This window comes from Carassius gibelio, chromosome A13, assembly GCF_023724105.1.
Source record: "Carassius gibelio isolate Cgi1373 ecotype wild population from Czech Republic chromosome A13, carGib1.2-hapl.c, whole genome shotgun sequence".
Classification (NCBI taxonomy): domain Eukaryota; kingdom Metazoa; phylum Chordata; class Actinopteri; order Cypriniformes; family Cyprinidae; genus Carassius; species Carassius gibelio.
The window spans coordinates 15,273,537-15,295,233 of record NC_068383.1 but is presented as its reverse complement, the minus strand read 5'-3'; the positions used below and the strand labels follow the sequence as shown (position 1 = coordinate 15,295,233).

The following is a 21,697-nucleotide window of genomic DNA, read 5'->3' as shown; positions in this document are numbered from 1 at the left end:
GAATCAGGATTTCAGTGTGAGTGCAAACGGTCAGATGCACTTGACTTGATGTTTCAGATGGGCATTTATGTCCAATGCTTGTCATGGTGGATGCCTCCATGCACCATCAAGGATAAAGGTAGATTTTTTCCCATCACCGGGAGATTCTTTCATGCCAAGATTCTTTCTGTTTTTCTGTTGGATAGGCCCAATCCTTCAGCCCATCAATACACAAGCTGGCACATGACTTATTGTGTAAGTTCCTGGCTCTACTTATGTAATGAGAAATACTGTCTTTTCTCTCATCCGCTCTCTCACTCTCGCCATAGGCATCTGTCAGTGTTGGAATGAACGGGGACTCATCAGTGGAGTTTTTCCCTCAGAGGCCTGTACTAACATGGCCAGATGGAGCCTGGACTCACTTGGCACCAGCCAAACCAGCACCCAGGCAATATGCAGGGAACTCAAGCATTTTATCACACCACTCTCGTTCTCTTCCTTTGTCTGATACACACATTTTATTTCCCCATGTATTTCTTTCACATCCCTTCTTCATCTGTGATGCTGGTCTACAACCAAACAGTTATATGCTTCAAGGGCTTGTGCATTCGACCCCGCAAAAAACATATTTGACTCGACCCCTGCCTTTGTTGCTAGTAACCGTAGTGTAAAATGTAGTTTTGTGCATTTTTTAACCTAAAAATCTTAAAATGCATTTTGATGGTGCAACCCAATGAAATAAGACTGATTATGTTGAATTATATATATATATATATATATATATATATATATATATATATATATATATATATATATATATATTTGTGTGTGTGTGTGTGTGTGTATGTTTTTTTTTTTTTTCTTGAATAAAGCCAGTGATGTTATCACATTATGCAGTTTTCTAGTTTCCTAAAATATACAGTACACTAGTGTTCTAAAGTTTGGGTTAAAATTTTGGAAAAGGAAAAAATAAGGAAATATAAAATTTATTACATTTAATATAAATAATATATGTTAAAGAAAAAAATACAGTTTTCAACATTAATAATAATATAAATAAACAAACAGCATCAAGAATCATGTGTCCCTGAAGAAAATAAAAATTCTGCTTTGCCAGCACAGTAATACGTTTTAAAATGTATTAAAATCGAATAAATATAATTAAATTATAATAATAATTCACAATATTGCTGGGGGGGGTTCTGTATTTGGTCAAATAAATCGTACTGATCCCAAACTTTTGGACAGAAGTGTAGGTAACATTTTAGATATAGGGACTGATTCTCATTATACTAGTTGCTTATTATCATGCCTATTATTAACATATTGCCTGTTTATTAGTACTTATAAAGCATGTATTCTGCATGACCATATTCTACATCCCTATTCCTACCCAATACCTAAACTTAACCAATACTGTACCTTACTAACTATTAAATAAGCAGCAAATAAGGAGTTTATTAAGGTAAAAGTTGGATTGTAAATAGTGACAACTGGACCTTAAAATAAGGTGTGAATGTCTTGTATTATACAGTGCATGATGGAGCAGTAAACACCTTGATTGTGGTAAGCTGGACTTTATAGAAATCGGCTTGGTTGCAGAAATGCCAAGTCTCATGATGCAAAGCTTTCCCAAACAATTTCTGGATGTTGGCTTTTATGTTTTACTTCACGAACAGTTCCCACTTTGATATCATTGAAATGTAAAAGCTACTTTGTTCACAAAATGTTTGTAATTTAACACAAGGATGAATGGCCTGGATGGTTTTAAAAAAAAACAAAAAAAAACTTGATACTGTATCTATTACAAGAGACTAGTGTGTGATGTTTTTGAGAAACAGTCCACAAAGCAGACTGCTTTAATTTTCCTCTCCTCTCTTCTCTTTTCTTCTCTTCTCTTCTCTTCTCTTCTCTTCTCTTCTCTTCTCTTCTCTTCTCTTCTCTTTTCTTTTCTTCTCTTCTGTTCTCTTCTTTCAGAACATACATTCCTTTTTTTCTCTCGGTTGAAACCCTGAAGACCATGAATTTGCAGTTCTTATTTTAGCAAGGTGCTTTTTGTGTTGTTTGTGAGTGGAGTGTGTGAGTATAAGTACATGTTTGTGCGTGTGTGTCTGTGTCGGAGTTCCTGTAATTAATATCAAACCACAGAGCCAGTCCCGAGGCAGATTTGAGCAGACGTGTAAGCGTCGTCTTCTGATGTTCTAATTATTTAACCCTCTTCTCTTCTTTGTACTGTCACCTTAAATAAGTTTCCTCACTCTTCTTGGAATCAAATTGGGAGTCAAGAATAAGAGTTGTAATTTTTCCCCCCACTGGTTAAATGGAGGGGCCTGAAAAAGCTTGATTTAAATTCTTATATAAAGAATGTAATTAAGGAAAATAATAATAATAATAAATAACAAATAAAATACAAAATAATAATTTTCTTACTTTATTTTATTATTTCAAGATATTGACAAGACAAGTAATGCATATCAAACCAGGTTTTTAAAATCGATTCAAGAGTCATAGAAGATAAATGCATTTCTTGTGTTAAAGCTGCAGTTGGTAACTTTTGACCCTCTAGCGGTTAATAAACCCAGCTGCTTGCGTCTTGTGGAAGAACATCGTAGCCGGAACTACTTCTCTCTGTTTATGTCTATGAAGAATCACAAAGGTACTGGGTTACAAAGGTACTCTGCCGCGGTACCCCCGAAGCAATCTAAAATAGTCTGAATATAAACACTTATTATAGGCAGTGTTGGGTATAGTTACTTTGGAAAGTAGTTAGTTAGGTTACAACGTTACCATCAATTAAAAGTAATCAGTTATGATACAGCGTTACCTATTCATAAAAGTAACGCGTTAGAGTACTCATGCGTTACCAAAAATTAAAAGCCGTTTGCAGCGGCTCACACACGACAGACATAGCCCCCGGCCCCTTTAAATGCACCTAGTCTTGACTCCCGACAATGAATAACGTCAGTCATCCGACTAAATTAACACTGCAGGATAACAATAACAGGAAAGACAGTCAGCAATCGGCTATTCCACATGGCGTTTTATTTATTTATTATCACAGAACATATTATTAATCAAAATTCGTACCTAACGTTACCCAGCCCGGGTAGCCTAGGCTACTGTATATTATGAGCACCACAAGATAACTCCTGATTTTTCTTTAACTTTAAATAATGCAGTTATCAAAGTACAAGTATGCTTACTTGTAAACACAACCTTAAACAGGTTTGCAGATTTAAATCCATTTAGAAATGATGAACAACCAGCCAGCCAATGATCTAACAGAAATTAACAGCTGCCTGTCAAACAAAAATGATAACAAACCGAATTAAATCCTTCACTGCCACACAGGCAAATGACAAATCGCTTAATAGCCGAACTAATTATTATTAAAGTGTCACTCACAGTCACAAGCCTAAATTCGCTTTAACACAGTCCTCTTACATTTACTCTTCAAAGTAGTGATTACAACGTAGCGTTAAATTTGAGGTAGAATTTTTGGCGGTCGACAGAAGCTTTTCACCAAAGCAGATTGTGCATTTTACCGTTATGTTCTTTTCTTTTTCGTTGACAAATTGAAAATAATGTGCGTACTTCCATAAACCAAATGCTGTCCTCTCTGCTATCTTGCCGGGAGTTCAAAAAAAAAAAAAAAAAAACCCCACACACACACAGGGTCAGGCGCAGGGCACAGACGCATCACAGCCATTGACTTTACGATCACAGAGCTTCGGCTCCGCTGATACTGTACATCCGCAGGTGGCACAGTAGACCTAGGACTACTGTCTGACAAAAAGCAGGCTGCAGTCGGGATTTTCCTTTCCTTAAAATAACGGATTACTTTTTTTAAAAAAAATAACGAAGTTACTGATTACTTACGCACGAAACTAACGCGTTAAGTTACAAATTTCAGGAAAAAAGTAATTAGAGTACTCTAACGCGTTACTTTGTAACGCGTTACCCACAACACTGATTATAGGTGCACCCTAGTGATTCAGGACAAGTTAAAAACACGGTTTGGAAAATGGTTTCATGGTGTACTCGCTTATTATATACATTTGTCTACATTTTTAACAAAAACAAATTTACGGACCGCGGCTCTGATTGGTTGTTTTCTTACCGGGAGCGGTCCGTAACTGCAAATGGCAATAGGACCACTGAGTGGAGCCAGAGGAGCTTGATATTTTCACAGATTATCAAGCTAAATTTGCAATTTTGTGTCAATTCCATAGTATTTTTTTGTTTGTTTGTTTGTTTGTTTTTTCTGCCCCATACTGTGGAAATCAGTGGCTAGCAGCATCTGTTTGGTTGACAGCATGTTCATTCTTAATTGTTTAGAACTTGCATACAATTTTAATGCAGTTTTTTTTTTTTTTTTATGAATAAGGTATGATAAGTAACTTAGAAATCTAGCTTGTCTGTGATGAATAAGTCATGTTTTTTAAGAGGTGTTTTTGATGGCTTTTGATGGTTTATGCAATCTGTTTTGCGTTACCCAAATTTTGAATTCTGATAGGCTTTCTTCTGTAGATTTCTTCTGCATTTAATATTTTTTTAAACTTTCTCATTCTAATACACACTTTGTGCTGTAATTATCATTGACTTAAACACTTTTCATAAGATGGTTCTGTTGCATACAAGCTATTTTAAGCTAATTTCTCCCTACTGCTTGACTTAATGTGCTGAGGCTTCATTTAACAGCTATTGACATGAGACACTGAGTCATAATTATTTGCGTATAGCATTTGTGTCTGCATGCATAATTACAGTACAGTGAAAAGAGATACAAGGAGGGAAAATGTTCAACTCCAAAGTTTATTACCATATAATTTGCACACATCATTGAAAAGGATGCTGAGCATGGCAAATTGTTATATTTATTTATTTTTACCCAAATCAAAAGTGTTCGTCCATTTGATTTATTATGCTGGGCTCCAGAATATAAAACTCAGTTGTCCATTAGAGAATTCAAATAGCAGCCATCAAGTCTTAGACAGTGTTCTAGGTTATTACATGCAGAGTTTTTAGGTCCTATAATTAACACAGAATTTAGCATTAAGAAATTACTCGTCATCCAGTTTTTTATATCAACTATGCATTGCATTAATTTTTCAAATTGGTGTGTTTCACCGGGCCACAATGAAATATAGAGCTGAGTAACTTCAGCATAACAGTGAAAGCTAACACCATGTTTTCTGATGATATCTCCCAAGGGTAACATATAAAGTGTGAAGAGTAGCGGCCCTAGTACTGAGCCTTGAGGTACTCCATACTGCACATGTGATCGATATGATACCTCTTCAGTCACTGCTACGAATTGATGGCGGTCATATAAATATGATTTAAACCATGCTAATGCACTTCCATTAATGCCAAAAAAAGTGTTCAAGTCTATGCAAAAGAATGCTGTGGTCAATTGTGTCAAACACAGCACTAAGATCCAATAGAACTAATAGAGAGATGCAACCACAATCAGATGATAAGAGCAGGTCATTTGGAACTCATAATTTTTTTTAAACCGTACATTCATCTTTAATCCTGTTTTATCATGTGTTGAAATCTGTGTTTCTAAGTGTCTAAATACAGATTGCTGAATGTTTGTGTAAATGTGCTCTGATGTTGATCTGCATTGTGATCATAGCAGCCTGCATTTTGGATCACATTTAGATCATTCTGATTTGACTGTTTCAAAAATCAACAAATACACCAAATTAAAACTCAGATTAACATACTAGCATCGCTTGAGATTAGCAGGAAATTTTAATTCATTCCTTATCAATCTTTCATTGGAGTTTAATTTTGAAGGGGTGTATCAACAGTCATGTATTTTTTTTTATTTTATTTATTTATTTATTTTTGTGAATGTACCAAGGTCTCTGCAGCCTTGCTTTCTCCCTGTTTTATACATAGAAAGAGAAGAGCAGCACAACTGTGGTTCTGCCAGAAGCAACAGATTGAAGGGGGCTAAAGGTCAAAGCTGCTCTTTCCATTCAATGAAATCACATATATAATTTATACAGTAATATTGTGAAATATTATTACAGTTTAAAAGAAATGTAATTCGTAAGAAGGATGAATAATAAATTCTCACTTTTTAAATTAACATTTTTTTTAATCAAAACTTTTGAATAATATTTTATCACAGTTTATAGGATTATTAAAATTGCAACATGAAACCAACAGCCAGTGATCACTTTTCCACCTCAGTTTGAATTTCCTCTTCCATCCTAAATGAAAACTTGGATAATTGTAAGGGGGTTTTCTTAAAGGGATTCTGTCATCATGTTTTACAGCTTAGTTATCAAAATCATACTTTCTCTCTCCTTATAGCTTAGTCTCATAACTGCGTTGAAAGTATTGTATAGCATGACAGGGTTGAGTGTTATATTTACCAGTGGCTCTTTTCATGCTTCATGTTGCTTTAAGCTTATCCCCTATGGTTACCAAATAAAGAGAAAGATGAAACATGTCACAGTTTTATGTCATGGTGTTTAGCTACGTGTATTTACGCTGTAATAGAGAGTAAGTTGCTGCGGCTGGGTAGATTTGAGAAAAGCTGCTAAAAAGGCAATATGATTGTTTTCAACTCTACCATATGTTCTCTGTTGAATCTTTGATTTATGTTGTGCAATAGTCGTCCTTTTATTTGCCTCTCCTCACATCTGCCAGAAGCCACTGAAATTGCATGTTAAAAGTTAAAAGAACACCTGTCACAGGCCTGAAGTTGATGGAAACATAAACACGAGTGCATGCACAGCTTTAGTCAAGCTTCAAGAAGAGGCCCTTAAACTTCTTCAGGGAGGAAAGAGGAATTAGCTTGCCATGCATCTCCACTCCTGTTTTGAAATGACGAGGGTCAGCCAAAGGTGTGCATAAGTACGCGAGACAACTCGAGCTATCTTTTGTTTTCAGGATTGCTGACACCAGAATGTGAATTATTTAAGTAAGAGAGGTCTCAAAGTCAACAAATTTGTATTTAAATGAAATACGGCATACCTAAAGGCTGAAATACACTACATGACTTTTAAAATCTGTGCATATTTAAAAATCACTAGACATCATACACAGCCTACTTTGAAAGTTGTTACATAAAAAAATCATGATCGTCATACATTAAACCACTGAGGATCACACACTACCAAGCTTTCAAGTCATTCTGAACACAAAATACTCATGGAGAAACGTACCCCGTTGATAGGAGACACAGATGAAAATCTGACATGGCTTTCATGTCATGTCCAATTCCAGGCTTTAGATTAGGCATGGCAACATTCCTCATTATTTTAATGGTAAAATGATAGTTGCTGTTCTTGGTATTGGTATATGTTCTTGGTTAATATACATCCATTCACATGTGATTTAATTTATCAAGATGGCACATTTTATCCCTACATAAGAATAAATCAACCTAAGCTTATTGGAAAAAATGTGCCTCTGCCTACATTTTTGTAGACCTATAAATGTACCTATGTATACATACAATTCAATGTAGTCTCCAACTGAAATTACAGTAAAGTGGCAACTTCTTCCTTTTCAAAATAATTTTGAATTATTGGCAGATTATCAATTAATAAACAATTATTTTCACACAGATTTTTTCACAATACCATATTTCAACTTCAAAACACTCCATAGTGCATGATTCTTAAACTTATACATTTTGAGGTTTGCATCTTATTTCCAGCTCCACATGTACAGCTTTTTTTGAAGGAAACTTGCCTGGTAGCTCACCTGGTACAACATTGAACTTGCATTGCAGGGCCCATGTACAAGTCGTGCAAAACAGTCATGATAAGACAGAATTAAAAAGTTGTAGAAGCATGATAAATCACTGCCAGAGTCACGTTAATCTGTTTCGGATCAATTTGAATGCACCACTCACTAGAAGTTTCACTGTAAAAGTGTTGCGAAACGAGTGCAGAACAACTTAATATCATTTTGCAGAAGTGTCACCACAGACATGTCTTTTCCAGAGAGCTTGGGTTGTTGTAAAGAAGGCCATTTCCTTAAAACCCATTGCGTATAAGTTCTTGAACACATTTATTGGGTCTGAATTACTTTCCCTTCTTTCATATTATCCACTAACTTTCATCAAAGGAGGATAGTGCATATGCCAGCGTCTGAAACTAGATTTCAGACAGCCAACATGAAATTAGACCCTCTCCTGGCAGTGCTATTCGATCAGCTCAGAGAAAAGATTATTTCTGAACCAATGTGGTCAAGATGAAAAAGAAAGAAAAATACTGAATATTGTGGAGAGGGATAATCATTATATATTGAGATTGAAGACCAAATATTGTATTAACATAAGTAATTTCCTTAATAAAAATGCATTATGGCCATTTACACCGAGGTATTCTAATACTTATAATCTGATAGCACAAAGACAAATGTAAAATGAATATTAATGTAAACTTTTTAGAGCTCCAAGGTACCACCAGGGACAATAAAACTGACCTATTAAGTTTTCTCTCATTTACAATAACCATACAAAGAAAGGTCAGTGACAGAAATGCCCAAGATGTACTTAGAGTCTCTCTCATCTACATTTCCCAGCATACTGCCAGGTTGACCAGGGGTGCAAAACTACAGAGAAAATGGCTCTCTGAGAGCACTTCAGAGTACCTGTACCCTCTCACAGTTCTCTTCAGTCAATTCAGCAGATCACAGCAGGTGAATGCTAGCCTCTGTACTAACGATAATGGATACTTCACTAGTGCATGGTCAGGCTCATTGGACGATGCTGCGTGGATCCGTGTTAATGATAGTTTAAACAGAACAAGTTGCTGCAATGTCCACTGGTCTTGGCTTGAGTGTGATTTTGGGGCTCGGGGAGATGGCTTGGCATTTTAAATACTCTTCTTTTACACCACTGAAAATCAATTGGTTCTGTGTCTTTTTGTGTGCATGTTGAAAGTGGCCATAGGTATGGTCATGTACAAAATGGTTAAAGGTTACAAGAGAAATCTGTTTCGTAGTTTCTGTTTTGTTTGAGGTCCAAGAAATTGGCTCTGTCAAATAGGGTTGTGCCGATGGACTATAGTATTGTGTATAGATGATAGTCAGAAATATCGACGATAGCAGATGTCTCTGTTGATAGTCAAGATGATATTAGGCTCATTCTCCTATTAATGTATTAATTAATAATAACAATAATCATTATTATTTTTATTTTTATTGGGCGGCCTATTATAATTCGGCTATCAAACTGCCCAGCTATTTCACTTCAGCAGCACATTTCACACACACACACACACAAACAGAGCACGTGCACGTTCCCCAAGTGCTGTATGACGGATGCATCAGTTCAATTCAACTGTACTCCAAAAATATATGAACTTACCTGTTTTGAATACTTTATATTTAACATATTTGTTTATGTCCAATATTAGTGTTAAACTGCTGGACTTTAAATTAAATCTTCTATTGATTTTCACCGTTGACTGATTTTGCAGAACATTTAGACTGATAACTTCCGTGCACAGATGAGGCAAATTTGTCACAGGACGCATGATATGACAGTTACATCTGACTATATATAAACTAGATGTTTTAAATACAGTATTTTTATATTTAATGTTAGTTTATCAGTATGTTTGAAAGTATATTTTTTCGATTATTGGTGTTTCCACAGGCTCTCTCTTGTGCACCTAGTTATAGTTATAGTTATGCTATGACAAGAACAAAGAGTCTCTCTTGCTCCACCCATGCAAGATAATATTGTGTATTGTCAGTCTCACGGGCTGATGATATGACAATTTGAAAAATGACCATATCGCCCAACACTACTGTCAAATAACAAATCATCAGTGTGAATCAATCCCTTCCTAGTGCTTTTAAATGATTAGTACATAAGCAAGTTCATACTTTAAACAAACACTGGCTCACTTTCTGCCTAATTTACACTCCAAATGTAATTTATTGTTTTCAATAAAGGCGTAAGATATAAAAAGATCATTTTCAAAAGCCTAATCTAATTTGTTACCATCACCTATGAGTTGATGTTATGCTGAAGGTTATCACAGCCATACTAAATATTTGGAGAAAAAAAACACTATTAATAATAGTATGATAATGCTTTTATGCAACAGTAAATTGGAGTGCTTTACATTTGAGACAAATTACTTTCAAACAAAAAAAAAAATTCCTAACAAAGCAAAGCGAGAATCAAATGCCAGGCGTTTAGTGGTGGTGTGTTCCATAATGAATCAGTTTTTGAATGAATACTTTAAGATAATGATTCATCGACATAATAGTAAACATTGTACCTTTTTTTGTTCCTTCCATCAATTAGTTATTTTTTTAACTAATTGATTAAATCAATAATAATAATAATTCAGTGGCTCATTTATGAAGACAGTTGCTTGTTTTATTCCTTAATGAATAAGAAAGTGGGAAAGAATATGTAACTGAATCAAATGACTCACTCGCAACGTACTGGCATAAGAGTGTAACCTGCAAAAAGACTGTATTTACTGTATTGCAGTCAGTTCATTTGGATGCTTCCTGTCTCTTATGGAATTAAAGGTTAGTGTGGATAATTTGTGGTGTATAAACAAATCACGAATGGTTATGATTTTCTTCTCTCTATACTAACAGACATGAATTCCAACATTAAAAAAGAAAAAAAAAAAATTAACAGCTTAGAAGCCAGAGTAAATGTAGCATGATTAAACAAAGTAACTTGTTCTAAATCTCTAAACACCAATGTGAGTAGACTGGTAAGATACTCCAGATCTCATTCCTTTTAATTAAAGGTTCTTATGATAAACTATCAGGTTGCTTTAATTGGTATTTATGCATTTTGTTTCTCTACTGTTGTCTGTTACATTTCCTATTATGAACTCCATAAATGGGTTCACATGGTTTTTTGGTTGTGATAAACACACTGAAGCCTGATCATTAGCGGTGCATAGTTAAATGTGCATGTTCTTCTCACATTCTGCGAGAATCTGACAGCTGGAGGCTTGGTGTTTATATTTATCTGTGCCTGTAAAGCTGCCTCTTAGTTAGAATGATCTACACCTCCTTCCAGCGTCCCATCCCCATCCCCCATTTGTTCCTGCTAATTAATGACTGTGGTGCTAATTAAAAGCCAGGCAACACTTAATTCATTCTGGGTCCTTGAGAAATATTTACATTTTCTTTTGCAGGTCTCAGAGACTAATGAATATTCCATTGCAAAATTTCCAAAGAAAATTATAGGGTTGGGAGGAATATGAAAGTGACAAGAAGACAACGTATGCTATATATAGGCCTGTATTATACAGAAGAAATGAATGATTTCACACAGGGGGTCCTGTAGCATGACAGGGCCTCATGGAGTAAAGAAAAAATAATAGAACATTAGAAATGAAAGGTTTGACCATAGGCCAGTCAATTAAAATACATTGTCACACCCAGCCAAGATATGTTTCAGTATTTCATGTGGTAACACTTTAGAATACTGTTTCTTACTTTTATTTTTATTTTATTTTTTATTGAAGAACTAACAGGTGATTATTCATTAAGACTTAACTACTAAGGAAGATGTATTAACTAATTAGTATGTAATATAATTTTATGATTGTGTTAAGTAACAGTTAGCTAATCAATTGCTAATATATTCTGTTATACCTCCTGAAGAACTTCTAATAATGATCTACTACAGTAGTTAAGTTTCAATAAATATAACTATGAAATAACTACTACTGAACAGTTATACGCAAATCACTATAATAATCAGGTTGTGGCCCACATATCAAGTACTTGAGTAAAAGTACAGATACCCCAATAAAATATTACACCAGTAAAATTATAAGCATTCTATAAGTATTAGTATTAGTATTCTATAAGTATAAGTATTATTCATTTTCAAAATTACTTGAGTAAAAAGACAAGTAAAAAGTACTACTACAGTAACAACTTTGTTACAGTCCACTTATTAGCCTATAATGGAAATGAAATATGCATTTTGTTTGCTTCTACAGTAAATGTTTAACTTTTGATTATAAAATGTTTGTTAAATTTGTTGAAATGTGGGCTGTATACATTTTAAAATGGAATAAAATATGCTGAATTAAGAAATGTTGAAATCTGAAATAAAGATTGTAAACAAGTTGTGCCGTGTATTTTATTATTACTTTTATGATTTAGTTTATGATTACTTTTATAGTTTTTTTGTGTGTGTGTGTGTGTGTGTGTGTGTATGTGTGATTTTAGTCAAAATTATGTAGTAGTTATTATTAACTAATAGGTTCACTTTAAAATACTGTTTCAGGTTCTAAGTAATTCCTGCAGAATTATCTGATAAGTCTTTATTAATTACTAAAGGCTTCACTATAATTTCACTTTAGAATAGGCTTACAGTTTCAGGTGCGAAATAGGTCCTGCAGAATTATTTGATAATTATTTATTAATTACTAATTGGTTACTTGTATTTTCCCTCAGTACTTGCCTTACATACAGGTATTGAATGAATGAATCATGTGGTATATGCTGAGGAGGCACACATGCAGTACTGTCTATAAAATATAAAATCTAAGGTAAGTTTTTGCCTTCCTACTGGAAGCCAATTTCTAACAAAACACACTCACAAAGCAATTTACTACACAGACAAATCCTCTATGAAAGGTATTGCATTCATTAATGTTGCATTTTCATAATACTACTACTTATGCTAATGACATTTATATGAAAGTGTCACAATTAAATGTAATTGTGTATAACTGTCCATTAGTAGTTACTTCATAGTTATTTTGGTAACACTTTATTTTACAGTCCTGTTCCCATGTACATACTATGTACTTATTATAGTAATTACAATAACTATGTAATAACTAGGTACTAACCCTGAACCTACCCCTAAACCTAACCCTACTCCATGTAGTTACCTTGTATTACCAGATTTTTCTTAGATAAATACACCATAAGTACACTATAAGTACATGTAAGTTCACGTACTGTAAAATAAAGTGCAACCATTATTTTTCTTGAACCTTAGTAGATAATTAATAGTAGTACTTCAGGAGGTATGATAGATAACATTAGTTATTGATTAGCTATCTGTTACTTAACATAATCATAAAATTGTATTTCATACTGATTAGTTAACGCATCTTCCTCAGTAGTTAACAGTAGTGAGTTAAGTATTAGTGAACAATTACCTGTTAGTTCTTCAATAATTCCTTATAAGTTATACAGTAAGTAAGATACGCAAAAAAAAAAAAAAAAACTTTGTGTAGAAGAAAAGACCTCCACTTTGGCCGTATGCTGATCTACTGTGTTAAACATGCATCATCTTTCCACATAAATCAAGCCTGTGAACAAAATGTCTGCGCGGGGCAAGATAAAAGGAGACAAGCAGCCCAAATGTGGTCTCTCAGTTACAGTTCCACACCTCTTTCCTTCCATTCCCCACATTTTAATTGCCACTGTTTGCCAATTGCTACAGCTCATACTGAGCCCATAATGACTGTTCCTCAGAATACTGCCATAGAACTTGATCTCTGTTTTAATGATCCTCCTTCTGTAAATTTGTACTGCATTAGTTTCTTATCTCACAGATCTTTATCAGCTTCACTTGCCTGTGGACACATTAATTGGGGAGAGATTAATTGACCACAGATCCTTCAGGCATGACCTATTCGCTATGTAAAACACAGAGATGCCCATGTGCGCTACTGATTTGATTTGATAATGCTCCTTGTGCACAATTAGTGTAAAATCTTTACTAACGACACATATGACAGTTACATTCAATTATTCGTATGCAGATTTTTACTATAGCGCGAGGAGTGATAATTGTTAACATCAGATTGGACAACGGTGTAAAAATGATATCACAGTGATGCAACTTATAGGAATTTCTGTGTAAATCATTCGTAAAATCATGTTTATGTAAATTGGCACGTTAACAATTTATGCAAGAATGCTTTTATGGACAATTTACATAGAAATTTGTTCTGCTTGCATTGAGGCCCAATGAATATTTGTTGCTGTTGGTAAGATTAGGATTTTGGGCTTTGAGTGAGAAAAGACAATTATTCAAATGTATTCAAAATTATTCATTTTCATCAGTTTTCTGCAGTTCTTCTGGTAATGGGGGGGGGGGGGGGTCCAGAACACAGAGAAAGTAAGACTGTTCCATGAGCACAGCAACATGTTTGTAACAGTGTGCATTTGTACATGACAAAAAGACAGACTGTTAAACCGAAAACAGTTCACTTCAGAGAACTCGAGGCTTGAAAAAATGTAGTCAATTATACTAGGTAGTTTGATAGAATGATCAGCTAGGACTGGGATTTTAACTTGTTGTATCACTCTGCTTGTTGTGAGTTCCTGACAGACCTTCACTCTGTCCATTAGTGGTGGCAATGAATCTTGTAGATTACAGATTATTTTTAGGACAGTGGGTAGTGACAAGTGCATGTCTACAGATAAATTAAATTATCCATTCAACTGATTCAATCAAAAAACTGATTCATTCTGGAAGAATACCATCAGCGGTCTTTATTAGTGAATCATTCATTCAACCAATTTATTCAAAACACTGATTCATTCTAGGACCAAACACCACTACTGTTTATGATGCAATGGGTCTACTATGGCCTTGTTTCCAACTGCTGTTGTTGGTTAAGTAAAAATATATTGCCTAAGGGTGTTTTCACACCTGGCGAATATGAACACAGCAATCACTCTCAGTTTCAAACCAAAATAATCAGCCCAAGATTGCCTGAATGATCTGGTAGTCACGGCCCAATTGAAAACTAACTCTGGAGGAGTTGCTTGTTGTAAGAAAGCAATCTTATCCAATGGACCAACAAACTAAGCTATTTTATAATTCATAATGTGGGTGAGCAGATTTCTTATTTCATTTGAAAACAAAAGAGCTGCTCTTCTCATTGCTTTTATCCAAAACAGGTGCATTGAAAGAATGCTGTCCAGACGGAGCCTTCATTCCCACTATAACTATACTAGTATATTACAATTTAAGTCTTTCCTTCTGAAAAAAGCAAATTTCTACAGGTGTGCAAATGGCATGAATAGTAAGCAATATCATATAAATAGCTTAGAGAAAGCTGCTGATCCCGGCAAATGCTCAATATTTATTTATGTTGTATAATATATATATATATATATATATATATATATATATATATATATATATATATATATATATATATATATATATATATATATATATATATTTTTTTTTTTTTTTTTTTTTTTTTTTTTTTTTTAAGAGAGAGGAAAAAATATTTTGTCTTTAAAATGTATTTGTTTTACAATGGGAACTTGGAAACATACAGTCTAAGCAATATGCAGCATTAAATTGAGCTCTTGATCCTCTGTAAAAGGATGAAATGTGCTGTATAACTATATGCTAAATGTTGAGGCTTGTGTGCATATGCATATGCTCTGTCTGTACTCTGCCATTTAGAGCCAGGGACATTTTTTCTTTGTCACATTGCTCTCCTGACTCAACTAGCTGAAAGTGGGATTAGCCTCCAGTGTCTTTGAAAAGTCAAGACGTGAGGGAAAAATTAGGATAAAGTGATGACAGGATTGGGGGGGGGGGTTGAGAAGGGCAGAAACACATAGGCAGTTACATGAGCAAGAGAACTGGAGAGAGAGCAGACAGCTTGGCTGGGAGGGACATGGCATACATATTTCATATTTAAAAGACGAGCATTCCATTTCCATATTTAGTGAACACAGAGAGGGCTTATTCAAGCAGTCAGGGCTTTGCTGAGGTAGAAAATCAGCAAACGTGCTTTGCCCATTTACTTCCAAATCAATCTACTGCCATCTGCAATGGATGCTTGACATGGCATGTGTGGATTTCCCATATGATTTCCAAAAAAAAACCTTGAACATTTTTCACTCTGATTGGCTTTTCTGTGTCTAGGAGTTTCATTGTTGTGAAATGCACAGGGACCAGCCTTGCCCCTGAAAAATGTTTTAATTAGAGCGGTGAAGTGACCTAAAAGATTTCAAGGAATATTCCAGGTTCAATTTAAGTTAAGCTCAATAAAAAACACATGTGGCAGTGTTGATTACCACATAAAATAATAATAATAATAATCATAATAGTCATAATAATAATAATCATTTCTAATTGTCTGATTTAAATAAATAAATAAATAACACCTGCTTTTATTATAGTAAGGTAACCACGGTATCAGTTCAGTTTGGACTTTGTTTTCGTTTGCACCACTCCACTGTCCACATTTGTCATTACGGTTAGTTATTTGATTTGCTATCATGTTCAGATGAGTCACATTGTTAGTCTGTGTATTTAAGTTCCTGTGTTTTCAGTTTTTGTTGTCTGGTCTGGTCTGTGTTTCTTCAGTGTTGTGTCTGTACTACCCTGTGTCTTGGATTACATGTGCGTTGGATTACCTGTGTGGTGGATTGAAAGCTTCTGGAAACTTTATATTCTTGCTCATGCATTTGTATTCAGCTACTTGCTGACAAAGATGTCATTTTTATATCGCTCATAAACTATCATAGTATTTATTGATATTTAAAAATAGCTTAGATTTTTATATTCGCTTTCATTTTAATTAAAATTTGTAGTAATTTGGTGTTTTTCTCATTTTTATTTTTATTTTTATTTTTAGCTTTTACATTTTATTTCAGTTTACTAACTGTCTTTCTTTTCTTTCTTTTCTTTTGCTCAAATCAGGTGTAAAGAGGGTTTCCAGGGCATTCGTTGTGACCAGTTCCTGCCCAAGACTGATTCCATCCTGTCTGATCCAAGTGAGTGCTCTTGCATTGTGCTTTAATAAATAAGATGCATGTAAACGCATACATTTTTACTCTGCCATGTCTGAAGTTAATAGAAAATACCACATGTACAGTCTATGTATTATATGGTCCTTTTGAAATTGTTTTGAGTGTACAGGGTCACTGATGTGAACGGAGAGAAATGGCTATATAACTTTCAGCTTCTAACCCAAATGAATGCTTAACCTCTGTGGACCATAATGCATTTATGCATTCATTTGCCAGTAACAACAAGGCTTTACAGTTTGCAGTCTTACTGACACAGTTGCCATAGAAACCTTGTCATTACTAAAGTGTCATAACATTTTCATATTTTCCTGACAGGAACAGATTTCTAGATTTCCCCACCCACTCAGCTAATGGCTGTATATGCACAGGCTTCTACCGAACCTGGATGTCTCTTTTCTGAATGATGACCATATTATTGAATAAGGCAGTGAGTGTGTGGTCTTGCATGCATACATTGTGTGTGTGTGCGTGCGTGTGTGTGTGTGTGTGTGTGTGTGTGTGTGTGTGTGTGTGTGTGTGTGTGTGTGTGTGTGCGTGTGTGTGTGCATGTGTGTGTGTGTGTGTGTGTGTGTGTGTGTGTGCGCGCATGTATAGGTAGTTATTCCATGTTGGGATGCAGTGAGTAAGCCCACTTGAGTCACAAATGGAGCATGTTTATGATGGGTTCTGTTTGTTGACCTTCTCATACAGATCTATCAGCACCATTTTATATGAAGAGTAATAAAATGAGCTGCTCAAGAATTTGCAGTGTACACATGGTAATTGGTGAATCCTACCAGCTGAGAATGTAAAAAGTACACACCCTTCTATTGAACAAAAACCAACGCATATACTGTACAACCACACACATATGCCCACATGTCACAAGATAACATTCATGTTTCATATCCAGAAAAGGTATTAGTACAGCACATTGTCTATTTTTATCATATAAACTCATTTTTCTGCACATAATAATATATAGAAAATAAAACTGGGAAAAATAAATATACTTTATATAAAAACATATATGTATGTATGTTTTGTATAAAATAAAAATAATAAAAAAATGTCCTCAATATACATAAGATGTTTATTTTTCAGCTTATCAGCTTCTAACTCTCTAAAGGAATTGTAAAAATCAGGTTATAGTGCTAGCATGCCCAGAAAATCTGCATAGGACAATTCCTCATCTTGTAGGCCTGATTTTGAAAGCTAGAATGTATAACTCCACAGCTGCAATCTAATTCCAAAAACCTCATTTACACACAAAGGAAGCATGTTTGTGTTGAAAAAAGGCAATGACTTAATTGAAATATTTACTTTGCAGCTATATTTTAGCAGTTTTACCAGTCCTTTAAAAGAGGTTGTTTGAATTAATTATATGCAGTTTTTTGGATTCACTTCCTGCATATGATTAGTGTGTGTGGCATAGCATTTTGCTCTGCTCTGTTCTGTTTGTTTCTTCTGCTTCACTTAATGAACAGCACTGTAATCTTCTGAATGGCACCATGACAGAGTTTGGCACAGATTTGCCCTACAAGTCTGCCAAGTCTTAGCCACTTCTTATCACTTTTTGGCACAGAGACAAGGAGCCACCTATTGGGCAAACGAAAAAAAAAATAGAATTAAGCAAAGCAGAGTAACCAATTTCAGACATGTCACAATAGCAAATTGTGAATAATGAGCTTACGACTCAATTCAGACAATAATGTGCCTGTTGAAGGAAAAAAAAGCCAGTGAAATATAAGCCACACACATATTTTATGTTGGCCAACTAGACAGGAGACATCATTTTGTACATGTGAGCCTCCACATGCAGGTCACATACAGGATGAACTTACTGTGCTTTTACACCTCTTAAATTTCTCTAATCTCACTGGTATGCCTTCTGTTCAAAAGTTACTCTTGCCTTTTCAGATTCACTCCATCTTCATCATTTCAGAAACAAAAGTAGACAGGCTTTCAGTGATTAATGTTTGAAATGCTAGAAATGGGTTCACCGACAGGACAGGAACACACATAGCCAAAGTCTCTCATGTGCCACTGCTCTTAAAAGCAAGATTCAGAGAGGAGAGGGACACAGCCATGAGTTTCATCACACATGTTTCAAGCTCTTTTCCTTTCTGTTGTGTCTCTGTCCCTTAGCTAGTTGTCTTCATGGGTAACAATTACAACAATAACTATATCCTAAAAGGATATTTCACCAACAAAAGATTTCTGTCATCATTTACTCACCCTCATGCCATCCCAAGCCTACATGAAATACAAAAGAAGAATGTTATCCATACACTGAAAACAGCATCGGCTTTTGCTTTTATTGGTACGGACAATAAGAAACATTTTTCAAAATATCCTTTTTTTCTCACTTTCTGTTTTTTTTTTTTTTTTTTTTTTTGGACAGTAGAAATAAAGTAATGCAGTTTTAAAGTAAATTGTTTTTACATTTTCGGTGGGTGATCTTTTCCTTTATTATTATTATTATTATTATTATTATTATTATTATTATTATTATTATTATTATTATTTTATTTTATTTTTTTATTTGGAAGCATTTTCCTTCAATTTAGCTAAAGTACATTTTGAAGGGGAAAAATTATACTTTTTTAAACTTCATGAAGACCTTTTTATAAGGTTGACATGACTAAAAACATTCTGCATTAAATTAAAATCTGTGGCCTGTGGTTTATTACCAGATAAAAGAACTTCAGCTCACCCCTCAGTTTGTCAAATAGAACAGGTAATGCATTTTATTATAATGTACTTACAATAAAGGTCTAAGAGGCAAAATAGCCTGAGGTTTTGAAAGCAGTGTATTTTTGTTACAGTGCATTTATTATATTTATTATTATTAGTTTCATAATTTCAGACATAAAGTTGTCTAAATTGTCTTTTCTGGGGATGGCGATAATTTTCTAGGTGGAGCCTATTTATGGTTATTTAATATGGTTATATAATTTCAGAGTAGAGTTGCAGTTTATGACTAGGTATGTGCCATTCCTCCGTGCTATCTTCAAGTTAGACACAGTTATCTTTCATCTGCATCCTTCTGCCTTTTGTTATATCCAACCATTTCATTATGTCTTGCAATGTCATATATATTCAACAAAGTACCTGACCCAAGGTCAAGAAGAATATAATATGCTGAATTATTACAGTCATTTCCAGGACTGCACCAACATCAAGCAGTCAAAACCAAATATGTTCAAGACAAAACACCACATGCTTGCTCTCCAAGTGAATTATATAAAAAAATAAGATGTTCTTTTTGTCAATTTCATTGGAGTATAAACCCAGACACACTATAAACGTGCATGTAGTCTTTATCGGTGACCTCTCTGAATTATTTTTTTTTTTCATTGTGTTGAGTCTGCAAGATCAAAATCTCCCATATGGAACTAATTCATTTCCATTCCTTAAGTCCCCATGAAACCAAAAATAAAATGTTTTGGGTGTTAGTATTAATATGTTAGTCTTAAGGTTATCTATAAGGCAGTGTGCTCCAAACAAGTGACAAAATTAGCATTTAGAAGATAAAAGCATTCGAAGCTTGCAGTTCATCACTTCCGCCAAAACACCTCAACGATTGTTTTGACATAGCATCGTACTTCATCTTCTCATCAATTCTTCCGACTACTCAAATTCTCTCTAGAATCCGAAGAGCCTGTCCCCTGCACCATAAATTGATGCTGAAGCGCTGGCTGAAATCAGTAATTTGTTCAAGGTGTAGTATTTCCTGTACAGTGAATTGCTCGTAGTGCACAGTGTAGGTAATAGGGAATGATTTAGACAGTGTAAATATGCTTTTGACTGGTGTAAATGAGGTCTGGTTTCACATTGTTTCATGCAAACCGCGGCATCAAACACAGTCTGATCTGGACAGCATATGATTCGGACTTGGGCTCTGGTCCAGAGACATATGCACGAGTCAGCAGCATATATTAAAAACTACACAGCCTCAGCATGATTATGACCATTGTTTCGTTTTACTAAGAGTTTCATATTGAATCTAGGGGGTAATCTATTAGACTGTGGCTGTCACATGCAGCTATACAGAGCTCAACAGCTCTGGACCGAGCAGATATGAACAAAACGCTATTGGCTATTTTTTTTTTTTTATATGTCCTGCCCTCTCTTCATGTTTCAGTTGAAATTACGTCACCACATAGAATAATGCCGCATGTTTCAAGGCACTTCAGAAGACCTTTAAGCTAAATTGGAGCAAAAGTTGCAGTTGAGTATTTTAAAGCAACATAAAAACATGAACCCAGTAACTTATTTTTACTAATCTTTTCACCTTTCTTGGTCATCATTCTTTGTCTACAGTTACCACACAATAAATATCAAGTAATATCCAAGCAGTGTTAATATTTACAGTTAAATCAGAGTTGCTGCTTTTATATTTGATGACAAAAATATACTTCAAATGTAAAAAAGTTTTAGTCAGTTTTACTGATTGAAATGGCAGCTAGTTTTAGTGGAGTGCCATGAGCTAAACAGATATATGGCACTCATGTGGCTTATAAAAGAAAATAACTTGCATTGTCTTGCACCTTCAAGACTTTGACGCACTGAGGGTTTCAAAATTTTATTAATTGTTGTTACTTAAATATTTCTCTCTGACTCCTCATCGTTTGACTTTTTCAAAACAAAATACTGTATGCATGTTATTTGATAAAGTGTCTGTTTTGCATCATCATCACACAAGCTGGGCCATGAGGCAATTGCAGCTTCTTTGGGGCAACACACTAATGGATTGCAGTCTCTAGAGTCAATTTACCTTACCATGTGGGAAAGTGTAACACAAGCATAAAGGGAAATTTAATACTGTTTGCTTCAATTCATCTGTTGAGGCCCAGTGCAATTATGCTTGTTCACACTTGTAAAATATTTATCCAGGTCTGAGGTAATGCTTTTGGATGGGACATTTACAGTAAGATCTAGATCTTGTCAGGCCACT

The 21,697-nt window shown here is 34.7% G+C and overlaps 1 protein-coding gene across 1 annotated transcript in view; it reads left to right on the top strand.

Annotated features, from left to right (window-relative positions):
- The window catches only part of LOC128026273 (pro-neuregulin-3, membrane-bound isoform-like), a 303,047-nt gene that overhangs the window by 237,678 nt on the left and 43,672 nt on the right, over positions 1–21,697 (top strand). The window contains exon 3 of the mRNA XM_052613196.1: positions 16,649–16,722. Within this exon, the coding sequence (XP_052469156.1) occupies positions 16,649–16,722 (74 nt within the window). The remainder of the gene's footprint in view (positions 1–16,648; positions 16,723–21,697) is intronic.